The sequence below is a fragment of the Narcine bancroftii genome, chromosome 3 (genome assembly GCF_036971445.1).
Source record: "Narcine bancroftii isolate sNarBan1 chromosome 3, sNarBan1.hap1, whole genome shotgun sequence".
Lineage (NCBI taxonomy): Eukaryota > Metazoa > Chordata > Chondrichthyes > Torpediniformes > Narcinidae > Narcine > Narcine bancroftii.
In genome coordinates, this window is record NC_091471.1 from 60,754,194 (window position 1) to 60,775,549 (window position 21,356).

At 36.8% G+C, this 21,356-nt stretch overlaps 1 protein-coding gene across 5 annotated transcripts in view; it reads left to right on the forward strand.

Annotated features, from left to right (window-relative positions):
* Nucleotides 1-21,356, forward strand: part of tpgs2 (tubulin polyglutamylase complex subunit 2) — a 67,504-nt gene that overhangs the window by 11,705 nt on the left and 34,443 nt on the right. Inside the window, exon 1 of one of the 5 annotated variants that reach the window (XM_069924123.1) lies at nucleotides 1,150-1,404. The exons of 3 other annotated variants lie outside the window; for them this stretch is intronic. In XM_069924123.1, the coding sequence (XP_069780224.1) occupies nucleotides 1,338-1,404 (67 nt within the window). In that variant the 5' untranslated portion in view covers nucleotides 1,150-1,337. Of the gene's footprint in view, nucleotides 1-1,149; nucleotides 1,405-16,180; nucleotides 16,271-21,356 lie in introns of those variants that run through there. One more of the 5 variants, XM_069924126.1, reaches the window with a different exon arrangement.

Sequence of the window (21,356 nt, forward strand, 5' to 3'; positions counted from 1 at the left end):
GCGCCAGTATAGCGCATGAACACTGAAGGTGAAAATGAAGATGCCAGAGGTGTGGAGGGATCTCAGAGTCCCGAATCCCGGGGATCGGAGCGCCGCACTCAGCCCGCCCGGCTCCCGGACACACAGACATGGCTGGAGTTGGGGACCATCCTCGCTGGGTCTGCGCTTCAGCGGTGACACCGGACCGAACGTCTCGTTGGCGATGCCTTCCCCCTCGCTCCGTGCATGGCAGACCCTGCCTCCCGCTCCTTTTGTTGGAGACGAGCCCGGTGCCATGAGATCGCAGTTTAATCCCTCTCCAACCATGGGAGGGGGTGGGAGCAACGCGCTCTTCTCAGCCAATTCCTCCACCGCCCCGGACGCCGGAGTTTCAACGGGGGATTCGGGTGCCTTCGTCAGGCGACCGACCTGTTGGTCCAAGACAAGGGGAGAGCATACAAACTCTACACAGACAGCACCTGAACTCGGGTGAACGTGGAGCTGCGACCCCACATTCCACATCAGGACTGTGTGTAAGATTGGGAGCAGTGAGATGGAAGCTTATTTTGCTCCTGTGATTTCAGCCTTTCTTGGGGTGGGGGGGGGGGGTCCTTCTCTGACCACTTGCCTAAAAATTAACCTAATCAGATGTGGAGTTACCACAATACAACAGTTCTCAACCTTTTTCTTTCCACTCACGTCCCTGTGCCATTGGTGCTCTGTGATTAGTAAGGGATTGCTTAAGGTGGTCTGTGGGTGGGAAGAAAAAGTTTGAAGACCACTGCTTTAATAATCCCTCATTGACACGTCATGTGCACGGTTTCAGAATGCTAAAGGAAATGGGCCAATGAAAATTTTTCTCAAGCAAAATATTTCAGTAACAATTGTGTCTAGAGCAGTGATTCTCACCCTTTCCTTCCCACTCACATCCCACCTTAAGCAATCCCTTACTAATTACAGAGTTCCGATGGCATAGGGCACACATTTCAAACTCGCGCGAAATAATTATATTTGGCCCGCAAGATCATTTCAAAAATGTATTAGAGGTGGCCCGCTGGCCGCCGCACCAGTATAGCGCATGCACAGTAATACAAAAAATCCCAGAATGCATCGGTGTCAGCCCGCTAATCGCCCCCACCTCCTCTGTTTACGTTGCAGGGTCTCACCGTGGACTCTGGTTTTGGGGCCTGGCCGGTGTCAGGGGAAGCCAAGGCCGCTTCCCAGCGCCCGGAACCGGAGGCCTCAGGCCTGACCTCGCCAGGACCGTTGCCCACTCCCCCTCCCTGCCGCAGGCCGACCCGCGACTCACGGTGACAGGGCCGCTGATCCGCCGAGATGTCGTCCTGCAGCGAGAGCCGATGCCCCCGCACTGTCGTTGTCCAACCCGATCGCCCGCAAATCCTGCCCTCCCGCACACAGGCCTGAGTAAGTATTATGAACTTTAATCTCAGGATAAAACGATCTTCCAATAGTTTCATGTCACAGTGAGAAATATGTTCCTGGTTAAAAATGGTCCTGCACCTGGATTCAAGCTCATTAGGCATAAAACTTGAAAAGTGTGTAAATCAAAGGATATCTGTACCAATGGAAAAAGGGCATGGCAAATAACTCTGCTAGAGTTCATGCCCACAATCAGTCACCCATTTGATTGTTTCAGGAATCATGTTATTCTCCCACATTCTCAATAGCCCTCAGATTTTACTATTTGACAGCACACTAGCAACATTTGACAAATCCTCTATAGAGAAATAATATTTATTGAATATTTTATTTCTCATTTGTTAATGCTTCTGGAAAGAGTTTATCCAAAACTATTATTAAACATTTATTTTAATAAGAAAAAGTCTAACATTACATATGTTGAAAGAAGAGAAAACATGCAGATGTTGTTGAAAATTTTCAATAAATATTTAGTTCGGCCCTCGACTTAGTCCAAGTTTTTAATTTTGGCCCTCCGTGAATTTGAGTTTGACACCCCTGGTATAGACGAAACAACATAAAAATTATTGGTTTGCCAGAAGATATAGAAGGACCAGATCCAAGAAAATTCTTTACTGATTGGATCCCTCAAGTTTTAGGACAAGATAAGTTCCCGAATGGTTTAATACTGGAACGTGCTCATCGAGCTTTGAGAAGAAAACCTTTTTCAGGACAGAACCCAAGACCTGTACTGGTCCGTTGTCTAAACTATTATGATAGAGAGACAATTTTGCTTGTGGCTATTAGAAATGCTCAACAAAACAGATCTCCTTTGATGGTCCAGAACAATCGTGTTTTTTTTTATCCGGATTTGAGTCAGGAAATTATGTCTCAACGACGTGAATTTAATCCTGTGGAAGAAGTGTTATGGAAAAAAGGATATAAAGCAACATTTAGATACCCTGCAGTATTGAAGATTTTTCAGGATGGATATCAAAATTTTTTGACAATCTAAAGAAGCTATGAACTTTGCTCAATTGTTACCAATTACACAATTCTAGGAACGACGTAGTCCGCCATGGTCTCCGAAGAGAGTGGAGACGCAAGATGGGAATCGAATTTCAAGAAGAAATGGAAGCAATGGTGGTCGAAGTGACAAAGCTGATTAAATATTTTTTTTTTCTCGAGAAGATTTAGATAATGATGATAGTTTTATGTGAAATGGGAGTTAGGAGAGGGAACTGGGTGGGCATTATTTTCCAGAAGTCGTCAGCTACGTGTGAGTTATCTCACACCCAATATTTTGTGGGAGTTACTGCATTGTGCGGTTTAGACAGGAGGAGGTAGTCGTAACCTTTTACCTGTTTTTTTTTATTAATTTTTGCATTAAGGAGTGAAGTTTTTTTTTAATATTTTCTTTTTTTTAATTATTTTTTGTTGTTGTTTTAAGAGGGGATAAGGGGAGGGTTTTTTTCCTCTTTTTTTCTTGTTTTTTTTCTTTTTTTTCTTGTTCTGTTGTTGTAAGAAATGTCTAAATTAAAGTTTGCTTCTCTTAATGTTCAGGGTTTAAATAATCCTATTAAGCGTAAGAAAGTACTTGCTTACTTAAAAAAACTAAAAGTTGATGTGGCCTTTTTGCATTTAACGGATAAGGAACATTTGAAACTTAAACATGAATGGGTTGGAAAGTTTTTTATTCTTCATTTCTTTGGCTTGGCTTCGCGGACGAAGATTTAAGGAGGGGGTAAAAGGTTCACGTCAGCTGCAGGCTCGTTTGTGGCTGACAAGTCCAATGCGGGACAGGCAGATATGGTTGCAGCGGTTGCAGGGGAAAATTGGTTGGTTGAGGTTGGGTGTTGGGTTTTTCCTCCTTTGTCTTTTGTCAGTGAGGTGGGCTCTGCGGTCTTCTTCAAAGGAGGTTGCTGCCCGCCGAACTGTGAGGCGCCAAGATGCACGGTTTAAGGCGATATCAGCCCACTGGCGGTGGTCAATGTGGCAGGCACCAAGAGATTTCTTTAGGCAGTCCTTGTACCTCTTCTTTGGTGCACCTCTGTCACGGTGGCCAGTGGAGAGCTCGCCATATAACACGATCTTGGGAAGGGGATGGTCCTCCATTCTGGAGACGTGACCTACCCAGCGCAGTTGGATCTTCAGCAGCGTGGATTCGATGCTGTCGGCCTCTGCCATCTCGAGTACTTCGATGTTAGGGATGAAGTCGCTCCAATGAACGTTGAGGATGGAGCGGAGACAACACTGGTGGAAGCGTTCTAGGAGCCGTAGGTGATGCCGGTAGAGGACCCATGATTTGAAGCCGAACAGAAGTGTGGGTATGACAATGGCTCTGTATACGCTTATCTTTGTGAGGTTTTTCAGTTGGTTGTTTTTCCAGACTCTTTTGTGTAGTCTTCCAAAAGCGCTATTTGCCTTGGCGAGTCTGTTGTCTATCTCGTTGTCGATCCTTGCATCTGATGAAATGGTGCAGCCGAGATAGGTAAACTAGTTGACCGTTTTGAGTTTTGTGTGCCCGATGGAGATTTTGGGGGGCTGGTAGTCATGGTGGGGAGCTGGCTGATGGAGGACCTCAGTTTTCTTCAGGCTGACTTCCAGGCCAAACATTTTGGCAGTTTCCGCAAAACAGGACGTCAAGCGCTGAAGTGCTGGCTCTGAATGGGCAACTAAAGCGGCATCGTCTGCAAAGAGTAGTTCACGGACAAGTTGCTCTTGTGTCTTGGTGTGAGCTTGCAGGCGCCTCAAAGGCAAAAGGAGTGGCAGTTTTGGTGCACAAGAATCTACCATTTCAGTTACAGAATGAAGAGAAAAATGGTGGAAGATTATTAAAATTGAATTGTACAATCTTTAATGAGGTTTGGACTTTGCTTGACGTTTATGCTCCAAATGTTGAGGATACAACTTTTGTTGTGGATATGTCTTTATTACTTGGACAAGCAAATTCTAATGTGATGATTGGGGGAGATTTAAATGTGGTATTGGAGCCTTTATTGGACAAATATCCAAGAGCAATTAAGAAATCTAAGATGGCAGTGCAAGTGACTAATATGATGACAGATTTGAATTTAGTTGATATTTGGCGAAGATATAATCCTACAGAGAAAGATTTTTCTTTTTACTCTTCACGCCATAATTCTTTTTGAAGAATTGATTATTTTTTAATGTCAACGCATTTGCAAGATAGAGTTATATCTGTGGATTATAAGGCAAGGTTGGTTTCAGATCATTCATGACTATTATTAGAATATCAGAGTTCACAAGATGTTCAGAGAACCCCAAGATGGAGATTTAATACTATGTTATTACAAAAATCAGAATGTATTAGTTATTTAAAAAAACAAATTGAGGTTTTTATTAGTAATAATATTAATTCTGTTTCTGGTCATTTTGTTTTATGGGATGCAATGAAAGCTTTTTTATGAGGTCAAATTATTAGTTATGCTTCTAAAGTAAAGAAAGAGAGAATTAGAGAGATTGAAGATTTAGAGGAAAAGATAACTGTTACTGAAAAAGAATTTCAAAAAAATCCTACTGAAATGCAAAAGAATCAGTTAACTAATTTAAAATTTAAATATAATGAATTACAAACATATCGGTTTGAATGTTTAATGAATCGAACTAAACATAAGTTTTATGAATGGGGTGAGAAAGCTCATAAAATTCTTTCACGGCTGTTGAAAAAAGAACAATTATCTAGGATTATAACCAGCAATTAGAAAGAAATCGGGTATTACTTTTAGACAAAAAGAAATTAATGAGGATTTTTGTAATTTTTATTAAAAATTATATACTTCAGAATATAAAGACGTAGCTGAAGATACAATAGATTCTTTTTTGAAAAATATTAAATTGCCACAATTGAATCAAGAAGATAGACAAGAGTTGGATAAATCTTTTACAGAAAATGAAATTGAAATGGCAATAAGAGATATGCCAAATGGAAAGGCACCTGGTGAAGATGGGTTTTCTATAGAGTTTTATAAAACTTTTTATGTTGATATATCTTCTATTTATAAGGATGTAATACAGCAAATTTATAAAACTTTTCAATTACCTGAATCTTGTTCTAATGCTATAATTACAGTTATACCAAAAAAAAAGATAAAGTTCCTTTACAGGTTTCTTCTTATCAACCAATATCGTTGTTAAATGTGGATTATAAAATTGTAGCTAAAGTTATGGCTAATAGATTAGCTCAATATTTATCTAAAATAATACATAAAGACCAAACAGGATTTATAAAAAATAGAGATGCGTCTGATAATATTTTGCATTTAATAACTTTGATAAACAAATCTAAATCTCAAATGAATTATCCAATAATGGTTTCGTTGGATGCAGAAAAGGCTTTTGATAGAGTGGAGTGGAAGTTTTTATTTAAAGTACTTAAAAAATTTTGTTTTGGTTCCTCGTTTATTGGATTGATAAAGGCTTTATATTATAGTCCAAAGGCTAGAGTTGCTACCAATGGGCAGATTTCAGAATCCTTTGATTTAACAAGGTCTACTAGGCAAGGATGTCCATTGTCACCTGCTTTATTCGCTATAGTTATTGAACCTTTGGCACAATTAACATGTCAAAATGAAAATGTTAAGGGTATGAGAGTTTTGAATGAGGAATATAAGATTAATTTATTTGCTGATGATGTTTTATTATATTTGGTGGATCCTGATATTTCTTTATCAGCAATTCAAGAATCTTTAGAAAATTATGGTCAATTATCTGGTTATAAGGTAAACTGGGCTAAAAGTGAAATTTTGTCAATTTGTAAAGATGATTATTCAATATATAAAAATATTATAAATTTGAAGTGGACTAAACAAATTAAATATTTAGGAATTAATGTTAATACAGAATATCAAGATTTATATTCAATTAATTATCTTCATTTAATAAAAAAGATTAAGTTAGATTTGATTAGGTGGAAGGATTTACCTTTAGGTTTATTGGGGAGGATTAACACTATAAAAATGAATATTTTTCCTCGGATACAGTATTTGTTTCAATCAATTCCTTATTTTAAAAAAAAATTTAAGGATTTATATAAAGCAGTTAGAGATTTTTTATGGGAGGGAAAATTTCCGAGGGTAGCAATGAGAAAGTTGATGTGGGATTTTCAATTTGGAGGTTTGAGGTTACCGAATTTTCAATATTATTATAACATAACATAAAAACATAACAATTACAGCACAGAAACAGGCCATTAGGCCCTTCTAGTCCGCACCGAACCAAACACCCCTTTCTAATCCCACCTCCCTGCACAATGCCCATAACCCTCCATCTTCCTCTCATCCATATACCTGTCCAACCTTTTCTTAAATAATACAATTGACTCCGCCGCCACTATTTCTCCCGGAAGATCATTCCACACAGCTACCACTCTCTGAGTAAAGAAGTTCCCCCTCATGTTACCTCTAAACCTCTGCCCCTTAATTCTTAACTCATGTCCTCTTGTTTTAAACTTTCCTCCTCTTAACGGAAATAGTCTATCCACATCCATTCTGTCTATCCCTTTCATAATCTTAAATACTTCTATCAAATCCCCTCTCAACCTTCTACGCTCCAAAGAATAAAGACCTAATCTGTCCAATCTCTCCCCATACTCCAGATGCTTAAACCCAGGCAACATTCTGGTAAACCTTCTCTGCACTCTCTCCACTCTGTTTATATCCTTCCTATAATTAGGCGACCAGAACTGCACACAGAACTCCAAATTAGGCCGCACCAACGTCTTATACAATCTCAACATCACCTCCCAACTCCTATATTCCATGCAATGATTGATAAAGGCCAGCATACTAAAAGCCTTCTTCACCACCCTATTCATGTGAGTTTCTACCTTCAGGGAACGATGTACCGTCACTCCTAAATCTTTCTGCTCTTCTGTATTCCTCAATGCTCTCCCATTTACCACGTATGTCCTATTCTGATTCTTCTTACCAAAATGAAGCACCTCACACTTATCAGCATTAAATTCCATCTGCCATTTTTCAGCCCACTTTTCTAAGCAGCCCAAATCCCTCTGCAATCCTTGAAAACCTTCTTCATTATCCACTATTCCACCTATCTTAGTATCGTCTGCATATTTACTAATCCGATTCACCACCCCATCATCTAGATCATTAATGTATATAACGAACAACAATGGGCCCAATACAGATCCTTGAGGCACACCACTGGTCACCGGCCTCCAACCTGACAGACAATTATCCACTACCACTCTCTGGCCTCTCCCTTTCAGCCAATGTTCAATCCATTTGACTATCTCAAAATTTATACCTAAAGACTGCACCTTCCTAACTAACCTTCCATGTGGTACCTTATCGAAGGCCTTACTGAAGTCCATATAGACAACATCCACTGCACTACCCTCATCCACATTCCTAGTGACCTCTTCAAAAAATTCAATCAGATTGGTCAAACATGACCTTCCTCCCACAAATCCATGTTGAGTGCTCCTGATCAGACCCTGTCTATCCAGATGTTTATAAGTACTATCTCTAAGAATTTTCTCCATTAATTTACCTACCACAGACGTCAAACTTACAGGCCGATAGTTGCCAGGCTTCCTCCTTGAACCCTTTTTATGAGGCAGCTCAATTTAAATTTCTTAGTGCATTAATGAATACGGAGGACCTACCTAGTTGGGCAAAGATAGAAATGGCAGTTATTTCAGAAAAATTTCCACATGAGTTTTTGTTTCGATGGAATAAAAATTTATTACAAACTTATGATGTACCAATATTGAAACATTTATTGAATTTATGGACAAGTAAACTTAATAAATTGGGGCTTAAATATAAATGGTCTGGGCGATTGCCATTATATAATAATCAACTTGTTCCTTTTACAGTCTCCAATATTACTTTGAAACAATGGGAAAGGAAAGGAATAAAAAATTTATCAGATTGTTTTTTTGAAGGATGTTTTTGTTCTTTTGAGGAATTACAACGCAAATTTGGTATTAGTGGAAATTCTGTATTTGTATATTATCAGTTAAGATCATTTGTAAAACAGGTATGTGGCCGACATATGATTTTATTGCCTGAAACTAGTTTTGAGAAATATGTACTTTCTATACCAAATAAGGGGTATATATCTGATTTGTATTGTATTTTACAAGAAAATGAAAATAAGACAGATTGGGATAAAGATAAGTTGAAATGGGAAAAAGATTTAGGTTCTATAATAGCTGAAGAAGCTTGGATGGAAATTTGTCAGAATAGTATTCGGAAATTGATTAATGCTAGATTAGCAATGATTAATTATAATTTTATACATCAATTATATTTAACACCAGAGAAATTTAAAATGTTTGGTCTTAGTAAGGTAGATTGTTGTTTTCGTTGTGATCAGACGGCTAATACTTTTTTACATACAGTTTGGTTTTGTGATCGATTGCAACAGTTTTGGAAAGGTATTCAATCTATATTTAATAGTTTATATAATATCTATATTGTATTAGATCCTGATATATTTTTATTAGGGAATATGCATTCATTAATCGATTTAGGCTTAAATGATTATCAGATTTATTTTATCTATTTAGCCTTAGCAGTGGCTAAGAAATGTATAGCGCTTACTTAGATAGGTGGTATTTGGAGATGAAGTCTTGTTTAATTATGGAAAAGATATCTTTTTCAATTCAAGATAAGATGTCTTTTTATAAGTTGAAGTGGACTCCATTTGTTAAGTACTTGCAATTAAGTCTGATTTAAATATGTTTTATGTGTGATATTTTAGATTTGATAACTTTTTAATTAATATTTTTACTTGTTGTTTTCTTTTGTTTGTGAGTGTTTTTTATATATAATATTACTAACTTTATTAATTCTTCACTCTTTATTTTGGGGGGAAGGGTGGGTTTTTTTTTATATATATATTTTTTTAGTGGTCGTATAAATGGGGGGGTTAGATTGATTTAAGTTAGGTTATTAATGTTGTGTTGCAAGAATTACTTCATTTTTATTTTTTCTTTAAATGTAATTTCTTTGTTTTATTCATGTAATAAAATCTTTAAATAAAGTTTCAAAAAAAAAGGATATTAAGATGACCTCTGAAGTAGAGGATGATATATGACCAGATGATAGTGTGACAAATACTAGAAGCAGGAAAAGCAAGAGGAGTTCTAGAGAAAGCTCCAGTTCTTCAAGTACTGCATCTTCATGTGTGAAAGTTAAGGCTGAAAAGGCCACTCTTGAAATAGAATGAGAATGGCATAAGAATAAATATGCCTTAGAAGAACTAGAGAAAGAGGAGGAGGAAGAGCTATGAAGAGAACAGGAACAGCTAAGGAAGAAAGAGAAGCAGTTACGCAGAGAAAAGGAGCAGCTAAGGAAGCAGCTAAAAGGAGCAAATGGAACTGAGGAAAAAAAAAAGCTGTTAATGAGTCCAAGTTGAGGGTACTAGAAGGCTCAGAGGTATTTGGTGCTTGAAGTAAATTATCTTAAGTGACTCATGTTTTGGGGCCATGTTTTGAGGAAGGACAACAAAAAAAGTAAATATTTAATTCCAAAGAAGAGCCAGCATTACGGTTATGAGACGTGTATGGTCCTGAACTAGCCAAGTTAAGGCACGGTGGTGCCAAATCTCAAACCCCCATAATGACCCCAGTGGAAAGAGATGTGAGCCAAATGCCATCTTACAAAGCAGAATACGTGCTGCTACTGTCAGGTAATATAAATCTGAGTGGACAAAAGTAACGATGAACAGGGCAATATATTGTCAATCATGGGAAAAGAAAATGAAATTACTGCTTTATTAATACAGCAACAAGGCCTCTATTCCCTGCCCAAGAAGGAGATTCAAATTTTTGGTGAAGACCCACTTCAGTATCAAGCGTTCATTAAATCTTTTTAACACAATATTGAAAGCAGGTATAAAAACACCAGAGATCATTTTTATTATCTGGAACAGTATACTGAGGTACACCCAAAGGAACTTGTAAGGAGTTACCTACATATGGATCCAGAAAAGGGATTTCTGAAGGCAAGATCTTTACTACAAGAGCATTTTGGCAATGAGTATAGAATTGCAACAGCTTATATGGATAAGGCACCTTCATGACCATCAATAAAGTCAGATGACACAAAAGGCTTTACAGGCATATGCTCTCTTTTTAAGAGAATGTTGTAATGCCATGGAAGATATTGACCACATGCATGAGCTTAACATGTTTTCTAATATATTAATCATCAGCTAGAAGATGCCTTACCGGCTGAGGGATTTGTGGAGAGCAGGGGTTTGCGAACTTCAGATAAAATGTAAACAAAATGCTACTTTTGAAGATTTTGTGGATTTCCTGGAATGGTTTGCAACAGTACCAGGATTTGGAGATATCAAAGATCAAAGATGGGCAAAGAGATGAAAAGTTTCAAGATGCCACCTGAAATAAGATTTGAAAAAAAGTGCATTTGCCACCTCCCTGGTAGTTGTGGATAAAGAAATTAAGGAAAATGAAAGTTTGCCTGCTGTGAAGAAATGTTTGTTCTGAAGAATTAAGTCGGTTTCTTTAATTTGAAAGAATGAAAGAAAGATTTCAAAGACCAACCCAGACTCTTTTTTTATTATTATCAAATTAAATCAATATTATATGATTTTTTGGGGGAAGAATTTGTTTCTACCTAAAGAGTCGAATTTTGAAATTTTGGTTCTTGATGGAGGGAAGAAAAGATTTATTTCTGAAATGTATAAATTATTGCAACAGAAAATGTCTAAAATTGATTTGCATAAATCAAGGCTTAAATGGGAAAAAGATTTAGGAGTTGATTTGGATAGAGGTCATTGGAAAATTATTTGTAATTATAGCATGACAAAAATTATATATGTTTAGTATAGGCTTGTAACTTATAATTTTATATATCAATTATATTTAACTCCGGAGCATTTAAGTTTTTTTCTGATTTGTGTTTTCAATGTAATGGTCAGAAAGGTATGTCTTTACATTCAGTATGGTCTTGTGATAAGGTTAAGCCTTTTTGGTGTCGGGTTAAAGATTGTTTACAGAATATTTTGAAAATAATTTTTTTTAAAAATTGGGGATATGTGAGTTTTGTTTGGTATATAAATTGGATAAATTTAAAATAGCTTTTCTGAGATTGGCATTAGCTGTGCCAAGGAAATGTATAGCAATTTCGTGGAAAGATCAGGTAGAACTTAATTTACAGAGATGGCATTTAGAATTAAGGTCCTGTATTCCTTTAGAGAAGATAGCATATAATTTGAGGGATAAATATTATATTTTTAAAAAGATTTGGAGCCCATATTTGGATTATTTTAATTGGAAAATTTGAAGATTGTGATCTGGATGTAGTGGGGTTTCCTTATTCCACAATGTATTAATTTGTGTTTTGGTATTCTTTTTTCATTTTTTTTTCTTTTTTTCCTTTTTATTAGGAGTTATGTAGGTTATATGGGGTAAGATGGGAGGGCGGGATGTATTTGTAGGGGTAGGGGAGGGTTGAGGGGGTTTTGCTTTTTTTGTTTCTTAGGATTTTTTTATATATATAAACCATGTTAAAGTTAGGATATATTTGTATCATGGTTGCTTTTATTTTAAATAAATTATTTTAAAAAAGAAATGTTTGTTCTGTAACGATAAGCATGCTTTGAAAAAGTATGCAGAATGGAAAAGAAAATCGCTTTTTTGAGGGAAAATGGAGTATGTGTTGGCTGCCTGTGTAAAAGACACTTCAGCTAAAACCGCAAAAAGCTGCAACCAATGCAGTCAGAAGCATCCCTTCTTTTTTTAAAGTAGTTAAAATGAACCGTTGATCTACCAGCTTCCTCTTAATGATGAAGATGCTTCTGGACTCGCATGGCTTGATCTTTCTCTATGTTCTCTTGAAGCTTCCTCAACAAAATGTGTCAGATAAAAACAATCATTTTGTTATTGTAACAGGGAAATTATATAATAAATTTATAGTGTTTGCTAATGTTTATACTCTGAATGTGGATGACCCTGGATTTTTTGAATGTTTTTTTTTATCTTTGCCTGATCTGAGCCTTTACTTATTAGTGATGGGAGGAGACTTTAATTGCTGGTTAGATTTGATTTTAGACTGTTTGTCTTCTAATCCAGTCATTTAGAATAGATCGGCTTTATTTATTCAATCTTTTTTTATTAAAATGTGGTATTATTGATGTTTGGCTTTTTATTCCATCCAGAAGATGGGAAATATTCATTTTTTTTATTATTTTCATGACACATATTCATGGATCAATTATTTCTTTATTGACAGTCAAATAATCCCACTAATTTGATCTTGTGTTTTTATCTTTAAACTTCCATGATCTTCCCCAAACAAACAGATTATGGTGTTTTAATTCTACCTTACTTTCTGGTTAAAAAACAATTAAGTTCTTGGAGGAACAAATTATTTTGTTTTTTCAAAAAATATTGAGTAAGAGATTTCTAATCTTATTGTCTGGGACACATTCAAGGCTTTTATTCGGGGAAAATTATTTCTTATTCTGCAGATATTAAGGAAAGGGCGAATAAATAGAAAACTGATTTAGCTAACCAATTGAAAAGTGTGTTCTGGCTCCAGACCCTACTTTCTATAAACAGTGTGTCGAAATTAAAATAAAATATGATCTTCTAATGTATCGAATGGAAAACCAACTTTTAAAAGATAAAAGTTAATTTTATATTCATGGAGATAAAACAGGTAAACTATTGGCTAATCAATTAAAAGCTTCAGCAGCCAAACAACAAATTAAAGAAATTTACAAAGCTAATGGTATTTTGACAACTAATCATTTAGAAATAAATTATACCTTTAAGGAATTTTATTCTGAACTTTATAGTTCCGATTTTCCTAAGGGTAATGCAAGGAATATTTTTTTAGATCAATTGAATATTCCTATACTTACTACTGATTCAAGAAAGATTCTTCCTTTTATTCAGACTACACCAAAAGCGTGTTAAATGTGATATTTAAATGTTATGCAGAGAAAGTACCAGATAATATTTTGGAGCATAGTGATGGCAAAAATGGTACTTACATCATAGGGTTTTCAAGAAAAAACATCGTGGTGTTTGATTGTGGAGCAACCTTTTGGGGAGTTTCACTAAATTCTCAACTCTTATAGGGTCCTGATTTGACCAGTATGTTGATAGAAGTCTTAACTAGATTCCATAAAAAACCTGTTGTCATCACTGCAGACAGTGAAACAATGTACCAAATGAAGACTGTGACTTGTTACGATTCCTTTGGTGGCCTGATGGAGACTACGGTCAGAACACGGTAGAAGACTGAACGATAGGACATCTATTTGGAGCTACTTCATCAAGTTATGCAAATTTTGCCCTGAGGAAATGTGCTGAGGACAATATGGAACAATTTATCTCTCAAACTATAAGCACCATCAGGAATAACTTAAAGTGGATGATTCACTTCTGCAGCTACAGTAAAAGAAATAATAGCTCTTTATCATGAGCTAAGAGTGATCTGTTACAAAGGAAGCTTTCTACTTACGAAATGGATAAGTAACAATCAATAGATATTGGATGCCGTACCTGAAAGAGAGAGGGCAATAGAAATGAAGAATTTGGACTTAGACCATGTCAACCTTCCTGTGAAGAGGGTGTTAGATGTACAGTGATGTATTCAGTGTGATGTTTTAAAGTTTAAAATAATTTTGAAGGACCATTTCTCACAAGAAGGGGGATTCTATCAGTTCTGTCAGTTCAATATATGATCCTCTAGAAATATTGGTACCAGTTGTCCTGACTGCCAAGAAGATCCTGCAACTTTGTGTAGGAAAAAGATTGGTTGAGATGAAGAGATTGTACAGGAATGGACGTGTTAGATACAGGGATACAGGATCTTCGTAAGCTAGAAAACTTTAAGATTTACAAATACTTCAAACCCGGCCTAGATTTCTTCTGCAGCCTCAAAAGGAGTGGCCTCAATATCCTGATAAATGAAAATAAATTTTACCAGAGGACCATGAAATCAGGAGTAAGACTTCAAATACTGTTCAGATAATGTCTGAACGAATAGATACAATTACCCACTTAATCCATTACTTCTCATCCTGGAATCCTATGAAAAAGGCAACAGCATGGATGTTCAGATTTAAAAGATGGTTTCTGAATCGTAGCAGACAGAACAAACAAATAATCAATGTTCCTGCTCAATTTCAATCAGAAAACATTCATCAAAGAGATATACCATAAAAAGACACAAGAGATCTTGGGACTCAAAAAAATCAGTAGTCTCACTGTTGAAGAACTGGCTGATGCTGAAATAGAAATAATCCACTTTTGTCAGAAGAGGTTTGCTGATTAAATCTCAAATTTAAAAAAGGGAATAAACATCAAAAGGACAAGCCACAATTCTAAACTCAACCCTAGTCTCGAGAATGATGTTTTAAGAGTTGGTGGGTGCCTTAGTAGGGCAGCAGTGCCAGAAGAGATGAAACGTCCTGTCATATTGGCCAAAGATTTTCACATTTCAGATCTAATTCTTCGAGATAGTCACAAAGAGGTAGGTCATAGTGGTTGCAACTATATGTTATCCAGACTAAGACAAAAATATTGGATTTCTGGTACCATTTGGTTAATCAGAAAAATTGTGATTGAAATGTGTTATTTGTCAGCATGTAAATACAGCTGATGGCAGATTTGCCTCTGGACAGAGTCTCCAGATGAACGTCCATTTACACATGTTGGAGTTGATTATTTTGGACCTTTTGAGGTGAAGTATGCAAGAGGTGTTGTGAGGCGCTATGGTATTATTTTCAACTGTTTAGCCATGAGAGCAATTCACATCGAAGTAGCATCATCACTTGATACAGACTCTTTCATCAATGGCAAATGAAGGAACTAAGATCTGACAATGGCACTAATTTTGTGGGAGCTCAGCACAAGTTAAGAGAAACAATCATAAACTGGAAATCAGGCGCAAATCCATGATGAACTAGTCCAGAAAGAAATTAATTGGAAATTCAATTCCCCTGCTGGCTCACACCATAGAGGTGTATGGGAAAGATTGATTAGATCAGTGCGAAAAGTTCTTGATTCCATACTAAATGGACAGAATCTTGTCAAGGAAAGTCAACAGTCATCCAATCATGAAGGCTTCTAGAAATCTGAATGATATTGAGGCACTTACCCCAAATTATCTTTTGCTTCTTTAACACTGGGGCAGTTTCAGAAGGAAGACATATATGCGCCTCGCAGGTGGAAACGGGTGCAATTTAAGATGAAGATGGCACCTTACAGTGGCGATTCTTTGCAGGCAGTATGTTGCTACCGCAAAACACCAAATTTCATGACTTGATCATGATAGTAGATTCTGATTTATATCAAATTTGTTCTGGAAAAGATGGGTGAAAGAACACTATATAAGGAGTGACAGAAATGGTTTAAAATTAGGGGCAATTTCATGACTGGGGATGTCGTGATCATCATGGACCATTCATTACCTTGAAATTGCTGGTTGATGGGGAAGATTGTTGATACCATCCAGAACAAAAGAGCATTTGTATGTCAAGTTCTGATTAAGACTAAAACTGGCTTTTTGAACAGACCAATTACCAAAATCTGTCTTTTACAAGAGGCAGAAAGCTTTGATAATTGACTTTAACTTTCTTTTGAAATTTAACCAATATATGCTACTATGTACTATGTTTGATTTTTTTTTTCTTTGTGATCGTAATTATTATTTTTTAGACTTAATAATTAGGGCCAGTATTTTAAGGGTTAAATGTATTTCAAGCAAGCAATTTCTATTTGTGGCTTTCCAGATGTTGGTTATATATTCTTTGAGTGTCTTCTAGCAACAGCTTGAAGCCAAGATCCTACAGCTTGTTTGAGAGATTACACGTTAGTTTAGTTCCTTTGTTCCATGAAATGGTAAGAAATTAGAATATCTGACAATTTTTATTGACCATCTAACAACATTTAAAGGCTTGTAACAATGTATAGCAACTGATAATAATATTAACAATGTTTAATAAACTTTGGAAAACTCAACTCAACTTTAGTATGAATTTGTTTGACCAAGTTATAGACAATAACAACGATATTCTGATATCCTCCAAGCGATTATAAAGGAAAATAGTCGCTACAGTCAATTTCAAGTTCAAATTTATTTCAAAACAAATGTATTGTCAGAGTACATTCAGGACATCACAAACAACCCTGAGATTCATCCTATGGTCTAGGCAGAGTTTCTACTTATCGCTAGCGTAGAATAATCCAAAAAAAAAAGATGAGTATACTGTGACAGATTATGTTGTGTTTGGATTGTATATAGATATGTTTTTGGGAGATAAATTGGGGCAGATAAATTTGGAAGACAGGTTGTGAGTGTTTAGTTCAGCCTAGTCAAAGCCCTTGTGGTTCATGCAAGAGGAGAGAACTGGCTGTCTAATGTTTCACTTGAAAAAAGAGAAACAAAAAGGAACTCTGTGGTGACCTGAAAGAAAGAGGTTATTGTCTGGAAACCACAAGTTTCTTCAGCAAGACACTGAAGTGCCTGATTAAAAAGGACTCTGTTGTGGGTGTCCATCATACAACAAATCTCTCTCTCTGAAAACCGACAAAAACCTTCCTGAGCGGCTTTCAAGCACCAAAGCCTGGTGAACTTTATAAATGTTAAATTCTGTGCACAGTATAAGAATTGCCTGCAACCAGTGAACATGAGAAATGAGATTGGACTGTGAACCAAATAACTTTTCTGAACTTACACACACAATACATACACGTGCACTTAGAATTAGAAGGGGGTTAAGTTAGGTTAGTTAAGTCAATAGTGATGTTAGAGTGTGATTCTATTTTCATGGTTAAAGATAATTAAAAGCAACTTTTGTTTAAATAACCATTGGTCTTGGTGAATATCTATTGCTGCTGGGTTTTGGGGTCCTCTCGGCTTATAACAATACAAAAGAGAAATGTAAATAAAGAAATGTAAGCTAACTGACTGAACAAATAGAAATAAATATATTCAGTAATAAATAATGTGCAAAGTAAGAGACCTTAAATGCATCTCTGATTGAGTTTGATTGAGTGTTGTGTTTTTACTCTGATTGACTGTTGTTTAGGAGTCTAAAGGTGAACCTAGTACTATGTGTCTTGTGGCACCTGTGCTTCTTTCTTGATGTCATCAGCAAGAACAAAGCATGTCCTGGGTGGTGTGGATCATTGATGATTGCTGCTACTCTCCCATATAGAGGAGAGAGTTTTGCTTGTGATTTTCTGGACTGTGTCTACTACATTTTCCAGGACTTTCCACTCAGAGGAATTAGGGCACCCATACCAGGCTGTGATTCAACAAGTTAGCAGACTTTCTACTACACAGCTGTAGAAATTTGCCAAAGTTTCCCATGTCTTACTGAACTTCTGCACATTCCCGAGGAAGTACAGGCACTGACGTGCTTTCTTCACAATGGCATTTGTGTGTTGGGTCCAGGAAAGGTCTTCTAAAATAGTGACTCCCAGGAATTTAAATTTGATCACCTCTCCACCTCTGATCCCTCAATAATCACTGCATTGTATATCTCTGGTTTTCCCTTCCTGAAATCCACAATTGTTTCCTTTGTCTTATCCACATTGAGACTCAAGTTATTATTCTTGCACCATTTTACTTGAATTTCATATGTCTATCCCTACTACTAAGGCCACATGGTTCTGTTTTCTCTAATCCCAGCACGCTGATGACATAATTTTCACACAGGAACATCTTTACCTTTTTTATATAAAGAGTAAATTGGAATGACCATTTCCTCTTCTACAACTCACCAAAATGTTCACCACAAACACCTCCTGCTTTTATTTCTGTTCCATCCAGCGAACAGTTTTCTCTTTTACTTTCTGCTTGATTATTGCATTAATATGTTCTCAAGCAGCAGTATCTCAACAGTCATTGCCAACATAGTGTTTAAAGGTTATTCCATATTTTTCTTCATAAGACAAGTAGTCAGGATGTAACTTTGAACCAAACATTATGTATTTAAGATGCATTGCACCCAACTAACAATAAACAATAAATCAATAGTTACACCATAAATGTACATGCACACTGTTTTCGTACAGGCTCCAAAGGGAAACAACAGTGATGGAATTTAAGGTAACAGATTGTGGATTAACTTAAATATTTTTTAAGTTGAATGAATCCTTTATTCAAGAAAGGATACAAGGAAAAGCCTGGGAGTGACAGGCCAGTGACCCTATGATCTGTGATTGGTAAGTTACTAGAGGGCTTTCTGAGGGAGAAGATATGCATTCATTTGGATGAACAAGAGCTGATTAGGGATAGTCAGCATGGTTTTGTAACTGGGGTGTTATGTCTAACAAATCTAAATACAGATAAATATTTTGATGATATGACCAAGAAAGTTGGCGAGAGCATAAATGTACACACACATAGATTTCATTAAGGCATTTGACAAGGTTTCACAGAGTAGACTGCTCTGGAAAGTTAGCTTGCATGCGAATCAAGCTGAGATAGCAGCATGGATCAAACATTACCTTCATGGTAGAAAGCAGAGGGTGATGTTTTTCACACTGGAGGCTTATGACTGATGGTATGCCATAGGGATCGGTGCTGGGGCCATTGCTGTTTGTCTTCTGTATCAATGATTTTGGCCAATCCACAGCCCCTGGGCCAGCTGCAGCCCATTTCCCATTTTTAAGCCACCTAGGGCGAACTTTAAAAATAAATGGAATATGGTTAGTTACCAAATTGCACTGTATGTACTTGAACCTTCTTAGTTTCAACACTAGATGTCACTGCTATTTTGAACAACTACTAGACCAATCATTGAAATATTACACAACAATGAAAACATTAACCTCATTGTAAAAAAAAAAGTTTACCTCAGTTGATTAAACATGGTAGAACTGAAAAGATGGAAATTAGCAAGAAAGTGCCGAAAATTTCATACACGGGAAAATGATTTTTTTTCACTGAAGTCCAGGGGAAGTGTGTGTGTTTGATTTGCAAGGAATCTGTTAACTTTACTAGCCTCTCTACAGATTTACACATTGTATCATAATCATTAAGGTGGACACTTGGGTCATGAACTGTCTTCACTGTGAGTTGTGGAGGAATGTTGGAGACTGCTTTGCCCCTTTCTTGATCTTTTCTCTTGTTCTTATTTTGCACTAGCGTTTTAGTTTGCACTACTTTTTGAATGAGGGTTTTATTGTATTCACTGAAATTAAATTAAAGAGTAGCAATACGGAAATGCCTACTGTAATATGTGAACTGCTGTAATGTCAACAGTCAAACTGTGTTTTGAGATCCTAAAGTGTCCCCCGAAGTAATCCAAATCAATATATAGCTATGCTATGATGTATTTTAGATTTAGGTTTTAGTTTAGTAGGGTTAGTAAGAGTTGGGGTGGGGGGGGGAGGGGAGGGATTAGTTGGATTTTTTAAAAGTTTTTTCTCTTTTTTTTCTTATATATTAATAAACATATATTTGTAAACTATTATTGTGATTTATGATTTATTCATTGTTATGTGTTGATTTTACATAAAATATTTAAAAAACAGTTAAACTGTTCAATGGTGCCGTATAGTTATGTTGATAGAAAATTAATTTTCGATGACAATTGGGTTTTTCTGATCTAAAGACACCGGGGGTTTTTTTTTTAAGAGGTTGAAAACTACTGTGCATAATATTGTTTGGCCCGTGGCTCCTTATATTTTTCTGTGTGTGGCCCACAACCAAAACAGTTTGGCCACTCCTGATTTAGGAAAAATATACATGGCATGATTAGCAAGTTTGCAGATGACACAAAAGAGTCTCATGTTGAAGATAGTAAAGTTTGCAGCATCTTGATGAGTTGGACAGGTGTTCAGAGAAAGAGTTGATCGAATTTAATACAGAGAAAATGTGAGGTGTTGCAATTTGAGAAGTCTAACCTGGGAAGAGAATGGTAGGGATCTCTGGAGTGTTGTCGAGCAAAGGGATGTAGGAGTAGAGGTACATAATACCTTGAAAGTAGTGTCACAGGTAGATAGGGTGGTCAAAAAGTTTTTTGGCACATTGGCCTTCATTGTTCAGAGTATTGAGTATAGAAGTTGAGAGGTCTTTTTTTGGTATACAGCATGGTAACAGGCCCTTTCGCCCCACAAGTCCATGCTGCTCAATTACACCCAATTAAACTACAACCCCTGAACGTTTTTGAAGGGTGGGAGGAAACCGGAGCATCTGGAGGAATCACACGCAGACCCGAGAAGAATATGCAAACTCCTTACAGACAGCACTGAATTCCAACCCAGGTCACTGGCACTGTAACAGAGTTGCGCTAACCGTGCCACCCTGTTACAGTTGTATAAGATGTTGGTGAGGCCCCATTTGGAGTATAGTGTTCATTTTTGGTCACCGAACTGGAGGAAGGAGGACTGGAGGGTGCAGAGAAGATTTATGAGGATATTATCAGGATTCAGGTGTCTGAGCTAATGCGAGACATTTAGCAGGCTGAGTTTATTCCTTCGAGCACAGGAAGATGGGGGGTGATCTCATAGAGATATACAAAACCATGGGAGGAATAGATCTGGTGAACGCAGAAAGTCTTTTGCCCACAGTAGGCGTGTCAGTAACCAGAGGGCATAGGTTTAAGGTGAGGGGGAAAAATTTTAATATGAACCTGAAGGTTTACTTATTTTACTCAGAGGGTGGTGAGTGTATGAATTGGCTGCTGGAGGAGGTTGTTGAGGCAGGTACTATAGCAATATTTAAGAAAGTTTTGGACAGATACATGGATTGCATAGGTTTAGAGGGATATGGGCCAAACGCAGGCAGATGCAAGTAGTGTATGTAGTGTGGGAAAGTTGAGCCAAATTACCTGTTTCCACTCTGTATGACTTTATCACTATCAGTTGAAAATAATATATTTTATAATTTATATTTTATAAATGAAACTCCTCAAAGTGGAAGCAAGTGCAGATGAGATTCACCAAAATGTTGCCTAGATAGGAGGATTTTAGT